Genomic DNA, 17,200 nt, shown 5'->3' on the forward strand with positions numbered 1-17,200 from the left:
ACTTTTAATAACTCAACCTAAACACCATCTACAACCACAAACATAATATCTAAGTCTATACATCATAATTACACAGATTCTTATTACCACGAACACTGCATACTTTGAAAGAATAAAGATCATACGCACACAAAGGACTCAAAAAAAGAAAAAAAAGGCCTAGGTTTTGACCTCGTGATATTCTAGTGTACAACATATTGAAACATCATAAAATAACGTATCACCCACCTTAAGGGGCTTAGAAGCTCTCAAGTATGACTTGAGAACGGTCAAAACTCCTCTTCATGCTTCAAACCACGCACTGATAGCCTCTAGGAACCCCGAAAATCATGTAAAGAGGTTAGGCTATGACTAAGGATGAATATATAGAGGCTAGGGATTGTCTGATGCTTGAGAAAACCCTAAAATTTCATGTTCTCGCATCGGGTTCTAACCTAAAAAAAAAGGGTTCGAATCCTAGGGCTTCCTGACCCTAGGTTTGAACCTCCTATTCCAAGCCCAAACTTAACTTCGACCGAGTCCAATTTGATTCCAACTAACTATAGGGTCCAAATTATTCAGTCTCTTAACTAGAGCTAGGGCTGAGGTATTACATATATGGATCCTCCCTATCCATTCAAATGTTTATGTGTTAGGACAATTCCACTAATTAGTTCCAACTCATCATCGAAATTAGAGTCTTCAATGAGCTTCTTTTTTTTTTTTTTTTACATGATCACCAACCACTGAGGCAATGAAAAATGAATGATATAAAAAGAAAAGAAAAAAAGAAGCTAATAGCACTTTTACCAATGTATATATCATATTCAATAACTCTAGTAAAGATTTTACTCAAGAGCAATGTATGAAAAAAAAAAAAAAAAGGAGCAATGTCTTAAAAAAAAAAAAAAAAAAAAAATCTAAGTCATATTTGTTTTTAGTGACAAAGCTATGAATAAGAGACTATTTTTTTTTTTTTCATTAATGAATAAGAGACTATTAGTCCCATTCAAAGTTGATCGGCATGAATATATTTTTTCCATTGTGCTTTTATAAAATAATTTGTAAAAGAATAAATAAAAAATCATAAATAAGATTTTTATGATGAAAAAACAAAAATTGATTTCAATAAACATCATTTCGTTCTCAAAAAAAAAAAAAATTAAATTCATTTCAAAAAAATAAAAAAAAATTAAATTAAATTCTTGGGTTCTTAAATACAAAAAATGTAATCAAAGAACATATCTAATTACAAATTAAAGTCTTTTATCTTATTTTACTTTTCCTTTTTCCCATTGCATTTTTATATTTGCCTGTCTCGCGCGCGGCCCTTGCTGACAAGAAAAGAAAGACTAAAATAAAGCCCACTTTCCTTCATCCCATGGTCTCTCTTTTCCACAAACCCCTCAGTATTTTCTCTAAACAAGCAGCTCATCCAGCAATTCTCTTCCAAGGTAACACTAACTGCTCATAAGAAAAAGGTTTTTTTTTCTTTTTTCTTTTCATGGAGTTCTTTAAATTGGGTTCCCTTTATCAGAACTGTGATGACAGTTTTTATTAATTATGTCATATCTATGGATCTCAGAATAATTCTTAACTTTTTATTTTATGCGTTGTTTTCCGTCTGCTGGATTCAAAATCTTGTAGTTACGAAGGAAGTTGATGAAGGGTAGATTTTGGTCTGATCCGTTTGTTCCTGTGGAAAATCACTTGTGGGTAACTTTGACATGAATATGATTTAAGGCCCATATATCTCAATGCTTTTTCACCATGAATAATGAGTAAATTTTTTTGTCAGTTTAGGTTTGCTGCGTGAAACATAGCATGAAATTCTCCTCCTTTTTTTTTTTTTTTTTTGCAAAATAAAGTTAGGTTGTTGGCATTAAGCCCACAGAAGCAAATTGTCTCTCTTGCTAATAGAATAGAGCAGTATTTATGGGCACACTATATTGATATCATTGAGAATCTAATTCCTTTGTTGGTGAACCTGCTGCAAATATTGTTGAATGATTTCAAGTTTCATTCATCGCAGTCAATTATTTTTCTCTGGAACAAAATATTTGGGTTAAGAAAATTATCTCTTGCTAATATAGCAGTATTTAGTGGCACACTATATTGATATTATTGAGAATCTAATACCTTTGTGTTAGGGTTTATGCCTTAAAGCCTAATTACTTTATATGACATTTTAATTTTTGTTAAATAAAGTTATTTATTTACTGATTTATTTCAAGAACATTGGACATATTGCTGTTTATATGTATGTATTTAATGATTATTATTTATCATTTACATGTGAAGTCCATAAATTACATTGAATATGGTTTAAATTGTATTAATGAGATTATCACACAGAAGATCTTAAACCATAAACCTTGTAACTTACAAACTGTTATTCGTAGTCAGTAATGAAATTAGGCATTCCATTTGATAAGACTATTACACATCAATCATGATGATATATCTTGATCATGTGAAGTTGAGATTTTTGATTGATGTGTTGGTGTGGATACAATGCACTCAACAGACTACATGAGTTGTTGTTCTAACATAACGACTGTCAATATGAATAACTTGAACTCATGATTACTTGTAGCATTGACTCTCAATTCTGAGAAGAATGTGAACTCAAATATGAAGTGGAGATCACTTTAATACATTTAGGAGTAAGATCTTTCATGGTCAAAATTTCAGTGCGTTGGGTGATCACATATAGCATTGTGGGAACACTACTCTTTAAGGTGGAATCCATAATCTTTTGATTTAATGAAAGCGATATGAAATATCTCCTTCATATGATTTAATAGAATTGGTTATTCTTAATCTCGGGCCTGAGTGTTTTAGTAAAGAGTTACTAAAAATTTATGTATAAAGTGAAATGAGATTTCACAAGTACGAGAATAATAAAGGGATTAAATTGGGTACTCAAGGATAAAAGGTAGTGAATTAAAGTGACAGTTATTTTATGACTTTAATTTGGCTACGGATTATTTAATAGAGGGGTCAAATGCAAAATATAAGAAGTCATTGGGAATATTTGAACAATAAAAAATAAAATACTAGAGTACAATTACAATTGTTTAGTGGAATCAATTATAATTAATAGTAACATAGGATAAGTCATGAGATGACAAATGTACTAAGCCTATTGGAGCTAGTTAATATTTTCCCTCTAGGCCCCTCTCCAAGCTGATTATTACCCATATTGGATTTGACCCAATTTACACAAGCACAATAAATCCTAATGACCGTGTATATGGGGTGGTGGCTAGGGTTTTTCCTAACAACTTCCATTAGTTTAAATGTGCTTACAAATAGGACGCTTCTGTAGGCATGAAATGCACACAACTTGTGAGCCCACACTCTTGGTTACTAATCAGATATTGGGGAGAAGGTTTAGAGGTCTCAAACCCTAACTCTAGCTGTGTGGGGTGTGTTTGGTGGAGAAAATCAAATCAGCCCCCCTTGCCAAGGAGTAGCCGATTTTTTCACCCTATATGAGTATCTCTTGCATATTTTTTTGTTATGCATATATCCATACCATGCTCTCTTGAAGCTAATTCCTAGGATTCTTTTGCTGCATTATATGAACATAATCCCAACACTTTTTTGGTGAAGCCTGCAAATATTGTTGAACGATTTCAAGTTTCATTCATCAGTCAATTGTTTTTCTCTGGAACAAAATATTTGGGTTATCGGTACTTTCCAAACTTCAAAATTTGACTTTTTTCGCCAGGATCTCTGGCAATCGAGCAAGTAATATTTATATTAATTGTATTTCATGGAAGTGAGGGTTTTTTTTTTTTTTTTTGTGGGTTAGATTTTACTTAAGATATCCGCATCAGTTGGCTACTTACTCTTGATGTGGAAAGGATATTCTTTTCACTTTTAGATGAGATTTTTTAACTACATAGTGAATTCGTGCTGAAATTAATAAAATAGTGACAGAGATGGCAAATTGATTAATCAGTATTTTTAAAATTAGGATACTATTGTGTGGGCTTGTAATTTTGTATATTGAGCTTATTTTTTTCATACGGCTTTTATCTCATATCATCATATACAATTTGCTGATTTGTTATGCTACTTCAACCATATGGTGACAGGCTATATGCTTCTATAGTTTTTAATTTGTAAAATGTTGGAATTGATGATAGTTTCTTCAATTACGTATTTTTCAGCACTCTGTTCAAATGGCTCGATCTGCAGTAGATGAGACTTCAGATTCTGGTGCTTTCCTAAGAACTGCTTCAACATTTCGTAATTTTATTTCACAAGATCCGAAATCCCAATTTCCAGCAGAATTTGGAAGGTATCATCTGTACATATCATATGCGTGCCCATGGGCTTCCAGGTGCCTTGCATACTTGAAGATCAAAGGACTTGACAAAGCCATTACTTTCACGGTCAGTGAATTTCATATTAAGTTTCCAGAGGTGGAACCAAATTTTAACACCAAATCAATATTTTTTTATTTGTTTATGCTCAGTCAGTCAAACCCAAGTGGGAAAGAACAAAGGAAACTGATGAGCACATGGGATGGGTTTTTGCTGCTTCGGAGACAGAGGAACCAGGAGCTGAACCTGACCCTTTGAATGGAGCAAAAAGTATTAGAGAACTTTACGAGCTTGCTAGTACAAACTACACTGGAAAGTATACTGTTCCTGTATGTTACCCACATGAAGTGTTCCTCTGCTATCTTTTCTTTTCTTTTCTTTTTTCTTTTTGCTGGTAATAGATGTTTGAATCTCTAAGATTATGGGTTTTTGCTCTATGATAGGTACTATGGGATAAGAAACTCCAGACAATTGTTAATAATGAGAGTTCAGAGATAATCCGCATGTTTAATACTGAATTCAATGATATAGCAGAGAATGCAGCTTTGGACCTTTATCCTCCTCACTTGCAAGCCCAAATTAATGAGAGTAATGAATGGATATACGTTGGGATAAACAATGGTGTCTATAAATGTGGGTTTGCAAGGAAGCAAGAGCCTTATGAAGAGGTATGCGTTTTTTTTCATGCCATTGTCAATTTTAGGTTAAATGGGGAAGTGGAGTGTCTGCATTCTCGAAAGGAATTCTGCCAATGACTATGCTAATTTTAAGTATTTTAATTGATCCTTCTTTTGGCAGGCCGTGAAACAGTTGTATGAAGCTTTGGACAAATGTGAGGAGATACTTGGCAAGCAACGGTACATATGCGGGAACAAACTGTCTGAAACAGATATTCGATTGTTTGTCACCCTCATAAGATTTGATGAGGTAATCTATGTCTCTCAAGCAACAAATGAAGCCTATTAGAAAATTTAGATAATCTTGTGGCTGTCTGAATAATTCGAACAAAAAACAGTTTCTAATCTTGTGGCTGTCTGAATAATTCGAACAGAAAACAGTTTCTATAAAGAACCATCATATTTCTTTTTCATCGGAAGTCTGCTGATGACAGCATTCCATTTTTTTCTTGGAACTTTTTGAATTCTTTTATACTTTAATAATTTAGTTTGTAATTTTAGAGGGGTCCTTTAGTACAGTGCCCGTGTACATTAGTTGTGCCTTTCCTTTTTCCTTCTTTAATAAACATTCATGTATTATTCATAAAACAATAAAATAAAATAAGCATTCATTTATCAAAGGAACCACTATAATTGTCCAAGAGTTTGTCTCCAAGTAACTTCTAGTATCAGATTTTCACATAGGACATTGTAGGCTTTCACCTCCCTTTGAACTTATATGCCAAACTCAACTTTTGACTCAATCTTTGTCTTTTCTACTGAACAACTAAGAGGGGCATAAATAAAAAAGTTTAGCCTAAATTTCACCTTTCATCCCTTAAACATAGGATAAATTCCAATTCAGTCTCCAGATTTTTTTAAAAAGTTTTAATTTCGTTCCTTTCTTCCGACTATCAGGTTGACAATGCTGTCACAAAATTTGATGACAGGGTTCATCACAATGATTTTCATGTCATCAATTTCTGTGACGGCATCGCACTGGATGGAGGGACTACATTGCTCAGAATTAAAGCTTTTAGGAATGAAATTGGAACCTTTTTTAAAATCTAAGGAACTCTATATTTCAAGGAGACGTACGCTTTAGCCTGGAGTTTACCATGGGCACCTCACAAAAAGAGCTGTTTGCAATTACCAAACAACTCGTGTAATTCCTTGTAGTCTTTTTCATTGCAATGGTTTGTCCAGAATGGCTTAGCAACTCTCACATATTAAATGTGTTTGAGCAACCCTGTTTGTTCTTTTGGAGAAAAAGACTTGATACGAGGAAAACTGTTAAAAAAATTTGTTTATGCACAATGGGAACATATATGATATGAGGAATTTGAGTTCATTTTGAGATAAAGGGAGTCAAACATAGTTAAGTCTGAAAAAAAAAAAATCCCTGTTAACGTTCCTTTTTAATTAGACTGGGTCTTGCAAAAACTGTGGCCATATATAGATGCAGCATCTGTTTAATCTAGATCTTATAATTCAGGTATTGGCTTTCTCTTGCTTTCTTGGTCTTATTTGAAACTCTGGCGATTGTCTATAAGAGATTCTTCAAGTATCTTAGAAATTTGAGTTTGTATAATGACACAGGTATATGCTGTCCACTTCAAGTGTAACAAGAAACTGCTACGTGAGTACTCGAATCTCTTCAATTACACCAAGGACGTTTTTCAAATGCATGGGATCAGTAGTACAGTCAACATGGAACACATCAAGCGGCATTACTATGGAAGCCATCCTTCTATTAATCCATTTGGCATCATTCCTCTTGGACCTGATATTGACTACTCTTCTCCTCATGACAGAGAGAGGTTTTCTACATAAATTGTAAATGAATGCAGACTACTGGATAAATGGTTTTTATCTTGAAGTTATAAGGTTTTTACTTTGGATAATCACCTGAAGCCTTCATATATCTTGAGGGAAAATAGATTCTTCAAAAAGGTGCGTATGAATAATCGTAGACGAATGTGTGTTATAATTGATGGTGGTATGACTTTTCTATTCTTCTAACTTACCTGTATGATAAAGATGAAGATTGCCACCATGTTTTCCCCTGAAGTATAATTCAAACAGAAGAAAAAAAGAAAAACAGTTATGGTAGTTGACTTAGTGTAACATCATTGTATCTTTGCTACCATACTATGTTACAGAATGATTTTGCAGATACTATTGGGTTTCTTCATTGCAGGCTTAGACTTGTTTAACCATCTTTACAGGTTAGCACATAGATGTGTATGCGCACATGTACGCACGTGTTTATGTTTCCTCCAGGTATGGTTACCTTCCTAACTCGATATATGCTCTTATATAATGCCATTAAGGATGGCATGGTATGTATATATATATCAGTAATACTATTTAGCAGTCTGTTATACGATTATCATATAATTGGGATGACGTAACAATAAAAATCAGTATTTTAATTAGCATTTGTAAAAAAAAATAAAAATGAAGAGTTGCTTTTTTACTTCTATGTTATCTCAATTGTATGATAGTTGTATAACAATCTACTAAATAATGTTACTTTATATATAATTGGAAAAATGTAGCATATAAATGATACTGAATAATCTGTAAGGAAAAATTTAATAAAGATGCACCCTGTAACCCTTTGTATTCATATATATAAATCAAGAATAACATGTTTTAAAAATATCACAAATCAAGGGCATTTACATATTTTTGCATTCTGACATGTTCTGATTTTTCTAAGCATCGGACTTTGTGTGTGTGCATATAGGTTGAAAAGAAAATTAGATAGGCTAAGGATCTCCTGAAATAGCAGACAAGCTAAAATTTCTCTAAAAAAATATCTCCCAGTTATTTTACATGATAAAATAATTCTTGGATCAACTTTTTCCTTTTTCCTTTCGATTTTTAAATAATATTCAGACTTGCATCAATCTTAAACTTTTTTCAATTCCAATTGTTTTCAGTCAAAGTTTAGACTGCAGTTCCTAGTTATTGGGACAATGCAACATTGGCGTGTCGAGGGATATGAGCAGAACAGAGATCACTTTATCTCCCGCCTCCTCAGACTCCATAGTTCATTCTCTCCCACTACATGGATTACATAAATAGCATTATATATATATATATATAGAGAGAGAGACAGAGACACAGAGAGAGAGAGAGAGAGAGAGAGAGAGAGAGAGAGAGAGAGAGAGAGTCACTATTAATTAGTCTCTCTTTGCCACTGATATAGGAAAAAATAACCAATTTGTGCACCAACTATCAACAAGATCCCTACCCATCAACATCAGAATGCGAAGTTGATTAGCGATCGAAAAGGTTATAGGTTTATAAATTGAGATTTACACTCGAATTGAAGCAATTTGGACAGATAATATGAGAGGTACCTCCATATGAGATCTACCTGTTCGGTTGAACAACTTAAAATTTATTTAGGTAAGTGGGTTTCATACATATAAGTTTTCTCACATGATCTGTCCGAATTGGTATTGATTTGGGCAAAGTAATTGCCATGGAAGTTGCTTCCTCAGAATTGTACAAAAAGAAGTGCTGAGGTGGGCTGTGTTAGAATATATTTTCATATTATGGTGATGGCAATTAAATCCTTGTGATTTGATTACTCCATTTGTATTGTATTCACTTATAACATTTTTTGAACAAAATATTTTGTATTGTCGTTGAAAGCTGAGTTTGGAGCATTTCAGAAAGTAACTCAACTTTACTTATGATAAGATATAACCACGTAGAGCGAGGGAAATTAACAACAAAAATCCAATGGTAGATCTAAATCAACAATTAAAGGACTCAGGATTAACATATCCAAATTGACCACTAGAAAGAAAGTAGAAAATTAAGAGTTGAAGCCTAAAGGCAATTAAAGACATAGTGGTGACGTGACTGGTGAGTGGCATAAACTCAGGGAGCCTGAAGAGATATTGGGTCTTCCCTATCCGTATAGATCCTGCACACAACAATCAGTAGGTAAGATTTGTCCATAATTCTCCACATAAAAAAGCAAGTTGTAGGTAAGATTTGGAGATGGATATGGTGTGACCTGTATAAGATATGATTTATTTTTTTTAAAAAAATAAAATAAAAATTAAATATCAAAGGCGAGAGAGTATTGGAGATGTATAAAGGGTGTAAAAGAATCATCCGCAGTGTGAATGAGAAGTAGAAGAATACTTGTAGAAGCACTAGATTTTGCAGAAAAATTGATTAGTTAGGTTATAGGCAAGAGTTGAAGAGGAGTTGAAAAAATCGCATTTTTCTTCTATCATCATTAAGTCCACTAAAAGCGAGCTCTAACCACTGCAGTAACCCCATTCAAATTAATCATCTCAATTAAGTGTCACTTAAAACTGATTAAATTGGAGGGCATCACTGTTAGAAACCAAACCAGTCCTAATAAGTACGAGGATTGATAAGATTGGCCATCCTAATCCTTATCGTTGTGTTATCCTTCTTTATCTTGAGGTTGTTGAGTTGGTTATTATTAGTTGAATAAGCTAGATGATTAGAATAATGGGGATCATGGAACCCTTCTATAGGAGGAGTCGATTAAGCTTAAGAAAAGTCATTGAGTCATTTTGTCAAGCAGCTTAGGAACTCCTAGTGAAAACCTATTATCACCCCCTTCTTAACAAAAAAAAAAACACAGCAAATCACACATTAACGAGAACCCATCAATCACAGAGTCATAATACTTGATAAACTTTGTAGCATCATTATATATATATATATATATATATACAATCCGATTGAGGCCAAAATAAAAAGAAAAAAAGGGGTTTCTTTTTTTTTTTTTTTGGGGGTAAAGAAAGTGCAATCCCAGTAGCGTCCAAATTGCATACTAGTGATTGGAAGTAACCAAAGTGATTATTATCACTCTCTTCCACACCCACTCCTCCAATCGTTTGTCAAACTCGAACTCATCATGGTTTTATTTTTCTTGTCAGTTTGCGCTTCTTTCTTTTTCACTCCAATAATACACCTCCAAAGGCGGAAATTCCATTCCCGTCGATAAGATTGGAGACATTTGATCAAAGGCTGCCACGGCGCGCGCATCAATGGAATTGAGTACATGGCAAACGCCGACGTGGACAAAGGAAAGGCGTACGCGTTTACGAAGAAAAATACATTTATCAACTGACAAAAAAACGAGAAAAAAAATAATAATAAATCAAAATCAAAATCAAAATCAAGGACCAGAGTCCAGACCGAAGGGAAAATGCGTGTCATGGGTGTTGTTGTTGAAGGGAGGAGAGACAGAGGGAGAGGGAGAGCTCGGCCTGCTGGCACTGGGCCCGCTTGAGCGCGGTGCCACCACTGGCGCAGAGGGCCCGCACCGCCTCCAACTCGTCCGGGCAGGCCTCTGAGATCAGGCACTGCGCCAGGCCCCGGCTCAGGTGTTTGCACGCCGCCTCGCGACCCGGACCCGCGGGTACCCTCCTTCGGCACTCCTCCAGTGCCCGCTCGAGCCGCTCGCAACCCGACATCCTCGATGGGTCGCTCCCAACCCTACAGGATCTCTGTACTTTTCTTTCTTTTTATTCGGTCTTCAGACTTCAGGTACGCTGCAGAGGGCTGGAATCCATGTGCTTCTTCCTGATCGTGCCACGTCGATGTTTTGGTCTAATTTTAAAACCATTACTTAAAAGAACGAAAAAATGACACTTTAAACCCACAAACTACAAATCATTCTACAAGTAATTCTATTAATACATTAAGTGTCCATCAAAAAATAAGGTGGCTTTTAAAATTATCATTTCATCAATCACACGCCCGATAGTGATTTTAAAAATCATATCATTTTTTGTATAAACGCGTAATGTACAAATCGAATTACTCATCATTCTACGGATAGCTTCCGAACTACTAACGCTTGGACTCTGACCCTCAAACTACCAAACTCTTTGAAAAATGCCCAATTTAACGAATTATACTCTGCCACGTGTCATTTTTCAATTAAAAAAATGATAATTAAAAAAAATTAAATTTAAAAATAAAAAACTAAAACAACCTTGATTAAATCGAATGAAAATGTAAATTGGATCGCAAATTTTGGATAAAATTTTATTAAAATTTAGTCGATAGATTTAGTATGCAATATTTATTAAATAAAATTTGTTTTAGAGGGTTATTTGTTGACTCTATGATATGACAACAATTCTGTTAATAATTTTAAAAAAAAATAAAATAAAAACAACCTACAAAAGAGTGATTTTTTTAAAATGATTAGATTTTTAGTTTTTTATAATAAAAAATAATTATAATTATTATTTTTTAATTGAAAAATGACGCATGACAAGGTTATTATATGCATTTTTCGTTAAATTTAGCATTTTTGAAACTTTTTGATAGTTTGAGAGGCTAAAATTCAAGTTTTAGTAGTTCGAGAAATTATTCGTAGAATATGGTAGTTTGGGGGCTAAATTGTAATTGTTCTTAAAAGAATCTTTCTATTTATTTTTTTGAAATTACAGGAATTAACTCGAAAAAATATGTGTGCAAAATCTCGTAGGTTCCAGCTATATATGTTCCAATCCGAAAATTCTAGAGAGAGAATCTACAAAAAAAAAAAAAAAAAAAAAAAAAAAAAAAATAAAGAGAGAAAATTGTTAATGCTGAAAATTAACTACGATTAGGCATGCCTAGATTTTGATATGGAATCCTTGTAAGACAACGAAAGGTTAGAGTAGTGCGTCCCAAAGGGGAGGGCGGCGATGACCACCATCTCCAATGTTTAAGTCGTAATGGTGAGGGACATATGTTGGATTTCTTTAGGAGTTTATTATCTGCACTTATCGGTGGCGTTTCTTAAAAATTGCCCTCTTTAAAACGGCACCGTTTTGATACAAAACGTCATGCCCTAAAACAAAGACAGCCTCGTCGGGGAAGACGGCGTCCATTGGTTGGCGGCGAGCAGGTTGTCCTTGACGGAGATGGACTACGTGGTAGATGCCAGCGCGGAGGCCTCTTGGCGTCAGCCGAAATCGGCAGTACTTTGTTTTGTCGGTTTCGGCCGAGTCGTTCAACGACGCGGCATTGTTGCTGGAGGTTGAGGTGGTTGGGCTAGGGTGAAGTTGTGTCCCTGACAACAGGAAGCCACCGCCCTGGCATCCATCGAGGCTATCTTCCCCAACGAGATCTAGGTTTTGTTTTAGGGATCGTCTTCAAAACCTAGAGAATGTCACTTTGGAGTTTGGCCAACGCCAGGAGGCCTCCGCGCTGGCATCCACCGCGCAGTCCATCTTCGTCACGGACGACCCACACGCCGCCAGTCCATCTCCGTCGAGGCCGTCTTCCCTTATGAGGCCGTCTTTGTTTTAGGGCTTGTCTTCAAAACAGTGCCATTTTGAAGCTTGGAGAAGACTTACAAAATGTCACCGTTTTGAAGAGGGCAATTTTGTCAAAAAGGGCACATGCGCAGCACATGGGCCAAATTTCGTTAAGTTAGACGGTTGATTTGAATAGATTCTCTCAATTGAAATTTTTTGAAACTTAATGTGGTGCAATTAACAAAATTAAAACATTGGTTGTAAAATTGCAAATTGGTGACAATTTCATAGGGGTAAATTGAAGTTTTGCCTAAATGTTTAATTGTTTATAAAATAGTTGAAACTTTTATTCATTTAACTCAAGATCTTTTATTACTTAGCTTGATCATTTAACTCAAGTTTTTTCTATTGTAGATGAGCCTCAAACTCCAACTTCAAATTTATGGACTGCACTATCTCTTTCTCTTGCTTAGAAGTTTGTTAGTAATAAAGGTTATTATTTTGTCATATTTTACTTACAATATAATTGTCATTATATTTTATATTTAATTGATTTCATAATTTGTACCTGTAGGGGTGCTGATTTGGATTCATAGTGTGTTGTAGATCTATTGCCATCAACATACAGTACTTATGAAAGTGTTACATTTAAACTTTATTTTATGTTTTAAATTTCGGATAGTTTTTATTTATTCTTTTCTTATGTTTGTCGAATTTGTAATTTATGTTTTTAATATTTGTTGGATTTGTAATGTTGTTGGATTTCACCGCTAGGAAACTCTTATGATTTAATTGCCTTCTATGTTCTTTCTTTATTATTATTATTATTATTTTTTCCTTTCACCAACTATAGATAGATGGTGCAGGAAACTAAATAATGTATGCAATGAAAATTTCATGGCAAAATGATTAGCAAGTGTAATTTGAATAATAGTGTTCACCTATAGATAATATCTTTTTTGTATTTATTAGAAGCATGAATTACAACTTCATTACCTCATATGCACGTAGCATATAATAACTGTAATAACCGTGCATATGCATAGAATAGTCGCATAATGTAGATGCAGATACATAAAAATAATAACCGCATCCGCTTTTTCCCCCCTACAATAATACTATGCGGATACCTAAAAATAATAACGGTTTACCCTTTGCATCCTCTTCTTTGGACACAGAATAATTGGGGAGCTGGATCCGATATGATATGCCTGGCTATTTATGAAGAAGAGGAGAAAGAAAAGGAGGAGACCAAAAATGGGAATGAGAAGGCAGAGCTATGGAAGAGGGGAATCCCTTTTTATTTTGGGTGTAAAATGTAGGGCATGCTTAATTTGCATTCTGGCAATCCTGTAATTGATTTGAGTTTCAGGCTCCGACAAGACCCAGCAGGTGAGTGGCCTTGCAAAATCAGCCATCTTTTTGAAGGGTCAGACTGTGGTGGAACCCATTTATGGGTACACACACGACACACCTCTCCAATAATTGCATTCTTGAATTTTGTTTTGTCTCAATCCTAATTCTGCCTTTTCAAGTCCAGAAATGATTTTTCTTTATATATATATATATATATATATTTTAAATCAATCATTAAATTTGTATGATCCACGTATGCATGTAACATGTCTCTTTCAATTCTCTCAATCGACCAAGATTGTGCTGTCATTAATAACTTACTTTCGAGCATAAATACAATGAAAATAAACAAACTTATGAGTTATGATACAGGAGATGCTCCTCAGTCAATATCATTTCCCTCTTAGAAGTGGCACACTAATCTTTTATAGCCTTTGATTTTTCTTTTTTCTTTTCTAATAAATACTGATTTAAAGGGGATTTAATATGCCACGTCAACATAGTTGAATAAATATAAAGTAAAAATATAACTTTCAGCATTATAAATTAAGGGTTCAAACAAAAATTTGAATCACATCTTTTTTTGTATTTTTGGAAAAAATCATATTTAATCCCTAAGTTTTCGCCTTATTTGAATTTAGTCATTAGGTTTTTAATTTTAAGAATAAGATTCTTAAGTTTTACTCAAGTTTTAAAACCCATTTTCAAAATCTTAAACGAATGAATATTAGTCCCTTTATCACCTTACCGTCAAAATTAATAATTTTTTATTTGTCACGTGTGTCTCATTTAATATGCCAGGGTCTATCTCAACATCAAAATTAATGGATTTTTTTTCTAATGTTATAAATCTAGAAGATTAAGATAACAAAGAAGATGATTTTTGTTTTTTATGGATGATTTGACTCTTAATAATATGACATTGATTTTTTTTTTTTTGATAAAGATGTGACATTGATATTAGGTATTGATATAAACGTTTGTGTGTTAATTGACACACATATGACACATATGACAAACCATTCATTTTGATAAAAAAAAAGTGATCGAAAGGCTTGTTTAAAATTTGAGCAAAACATAAGGACCACATTCTTGAAATTAAAAATCTAAGGACTAAATTCAAATCAGATAAAAACCTATGGACTAAATCTGATTTTTCTCTTCTTTTTTTTTTTTCATGTTAATATAATAATATAAACAATATCAAAAAAATTTATGTAGAAATCATCCTTCTCTTTTTTTAAAGAGAAAATATAATGTAACCCCTTGTAATTCATCTGATATTGACTTTTAGATCTCAGTTTTTAATTTTACAAATTTAAGACCTAAATTTACAATTATTTTACATCTGAGATGTTCATTTATTTTTTCACCAAATAAATAAAAAAAATGATATGAAAAATATAATTACGTTCTTCGTATATATAAAAAAATAAAATAAAAATTAAAAAACCAAAAAAATAAAAAAGGATGTATGGGCATGACGTACCCACGGCTAGGTCATGCCTGACCATGGTGGTTGGGTGACCCAACCAGCACGATTGGTGAGTGTAAAGGGTTGCACAACGATGGCGGCCAAGAGACATAGTGATAGAGGCTACAAGGAAAATGTTAGATTTACAACACCAACACAACAAGTGTACAACAATCTCTCACATGAGAGTGAACCCCACACACTAGGACCCACCCTCATGTAAGGAGTTGTTGTACACTTGTTGTGATGGTGTAGTACATGAATCAAATCCCAAGGCTACAATGATTGTGATAATGTTTGTGGTTATGGTACTGTAGTTGCGGGTGCGGTTGGGTGCCAACCATGGCTATAGTTGTGTCGTGCCCAACCATTGTTGCTATATAAATGGCCCAACATTTTTTATTTTTTTTTAAAAAAACCTTTTATAAGAAAGATATAATTGTATTTTCATATATTTTTGTTATCTATTTAAGGAAAACATAGATAAAAGTTTCAGGTATAAATGATTGAAAACTTGGATTTTAAATTTGTAAAATTGAGAACCGTAGTCCAAAAGTCAAAATCAAGTAAAGCACATGGATTCCATCATATTTTCCCTTTTTAAAATGCAGAATGGGATCTCGTCTCTTTCTTCTTTATAAAGAAAGAAAATTCATTCTCTGTAAAGTAACTAATTCTTTAAAAAGAAAGAAACTATATGAGATTAAATTTGGACCCCCTCTCTCTTTTCTTTGTTCAATTGTGACTACAATGGTCCTAATTGCATTCCCATCAACTACCCAATAATTTTTTCAAAATGTAAGGAATCAAACTACTTTTTAATTCCTTATATTAATACACTCCACAACAACTTCCCATGATCTTTCCTTATACCATTAAAATAATACTTTTTACTTTTTTTTTTTTATTTTATTTTATTCATTTCTTTTTTACTGCCATCTTCACCTTCTCTTGAGGAAATTTTCGTTTCATCTTTATTCATTTTGCCGCCGGTCACGACTGTTGATCCCTTAGCACAACCACTCGCACCCACCAAAACCCTTGATCTGTGAAACCCCTAATCAACTTAAACCTCGTTTGATTCGCAGAATAAACCAATATAGTATGACTATTCCTATGGAATAATCATTCTTATGTTTGGTAAGGGTCTAGGCCTTGGAATAGTTATTCTCATTGAAATAACTATTCCCTTACAAAGAGGAATACATATTTCTCTAAAAAAATGAGAGGAATAACTATTCCAATGAGAAAATACTAGATTTTCTAAAAAAAATCCACTCTTATTTTTTATTTTGTTTCAATTTTTTTTTTTTCAAAAAAAAAGAAAGAAAAAAGAAAAGAAAAAACGAAACCCCAACTCCTCCTTTACAGTGGCTGGCCGACCACCCACTAGTTTTCAATTTTTTTTTTTTTAAATAATTTAAGTTTTTTTTTTCTTCAATATATATATATATATATATATATATATATATATATAATGTGGGGTTTTTTTTTTTTGTAATTTTGATTGAATTTCAATTTTGTAATTTCCATTCCACTCTCTTTTATTCATGGTAATAATTATTCTGTTATCCAATGGAATACTTATTTCGCAAACCAAATGAGGCCTTTAAGGTTTAGAGATCCTGCCTCTCGGTGTCGACAACGTGGATCACCCAAGAAGAAGACCTCAGGTTCTCTTTGCCGCAAGATGATGACCTCTGCAAACAAATGGTGGGGTTTTGCAAGAGATCTAGATCAGGGTTAGGGTTTTGGAGGGCTTAGCAGCAACTTTGGCGCCAACGGGTCCATGGTCCCTGAGGCGGGAATTTGGGGAGGAGAGAGAGAGAGAGAGAGGCTATAACACCCTGGTCCTATATTGGGAAGAGATGAATAGTTCACATAGAGTGAGTGGTTTATAAAAATACTCATGGGTGCTAAGTCTCACATTGCTTAGTTACAACCCAAGGAAAAGTGCTAGCCACATCTGTGCTATCACCCCAAAAGGACTAGTCAATTTGAAACTTTTCCAAAATTCTTTATAAAGTCCAGTTTCACTTAATAACTAGGCAATGTGGGACTTAGTACTCATGACTATCTCTTATAAACCACTTACTCTATGTGAGCCAATTTATCTCTTCCTAATATGGGGCC

The 17,200-nt window shown here is 33.8% G+C and overlaps 2 protein-coding genes across 3 annotated transcripts; one reads left to right on the plus strand and one right to left on the minus strand.

Moving 5' to 3' along the window:
* Positions 1-1,297: 1,297 nt before the first annotated feature.
* LOC133869438 (uncharacterized) lies at positions 1,298-6,962 on the plus strand. Of its 2 annotated transcripts, XM_062306431.1 has the most exons (7): positions 1,346-1,433; positions 1,627-1,691; positions 4,161-4,385; positions 4,469-4,645; positions 4,760-4,984; positions 5,115-5,243; positions 6,572-6,962. In XM_062306431.1, exons 3-7 carry the CDS (start codon positions 4,173-4,175, stop codon positions 6,803-6,805), a joined length of 978 nt encoding a protein of 325 aa, XP_062162415.1. In that variant the 5' UTR covers positions 1,346-1,433; positions 1,627-1,691; positions 4,161-4,172; the 3' UTR covers positions 6,806-6,962. The 2 variants fall into 2 exon arrangements, with proteins under 2 accessions (XP_062162414.1, XP_062162415.1); XM_062306430.1 differs by lacking the exon at positions 1,627-1,691 and having other exon boundaries at positions 1,298-1,433.
* Positions 6,963-9,644: 2,682 nt separating this feature from the next.
* Positions 9,645-10,563, minus strand: LOC133869439 (uncharacterized). The gene has a single exon (XM_062306432.1). It carries the CDS (start codon positions 10,453-10,455, stop codon positions 10,195-10,197), a length of 261 nt encoding a protein of 86 aa, XP_062162416.1. The 5' UTR covers positions 10,456-10,563; the 3' UTR covers positions 9,645-10,194.
* Positions 10,564-17,200: the final 6,637 nt, after the last annotated feature.

Source organism: Alnus glutinosa, chromosome 5, assembly GCF_958979055.1.
Source record: "Alnus glutinosa chromosome 5, dhAlnGlut1.1, whole genome shotgun sequence".
Classification (NCBI taxonomy): domain Eukaryota; kingdom Viridiplantae; phylum Streptophyta; class Magnoliopsida; order Fagales; family Betulaceae; genus Alnus; species Alnus glutinosa.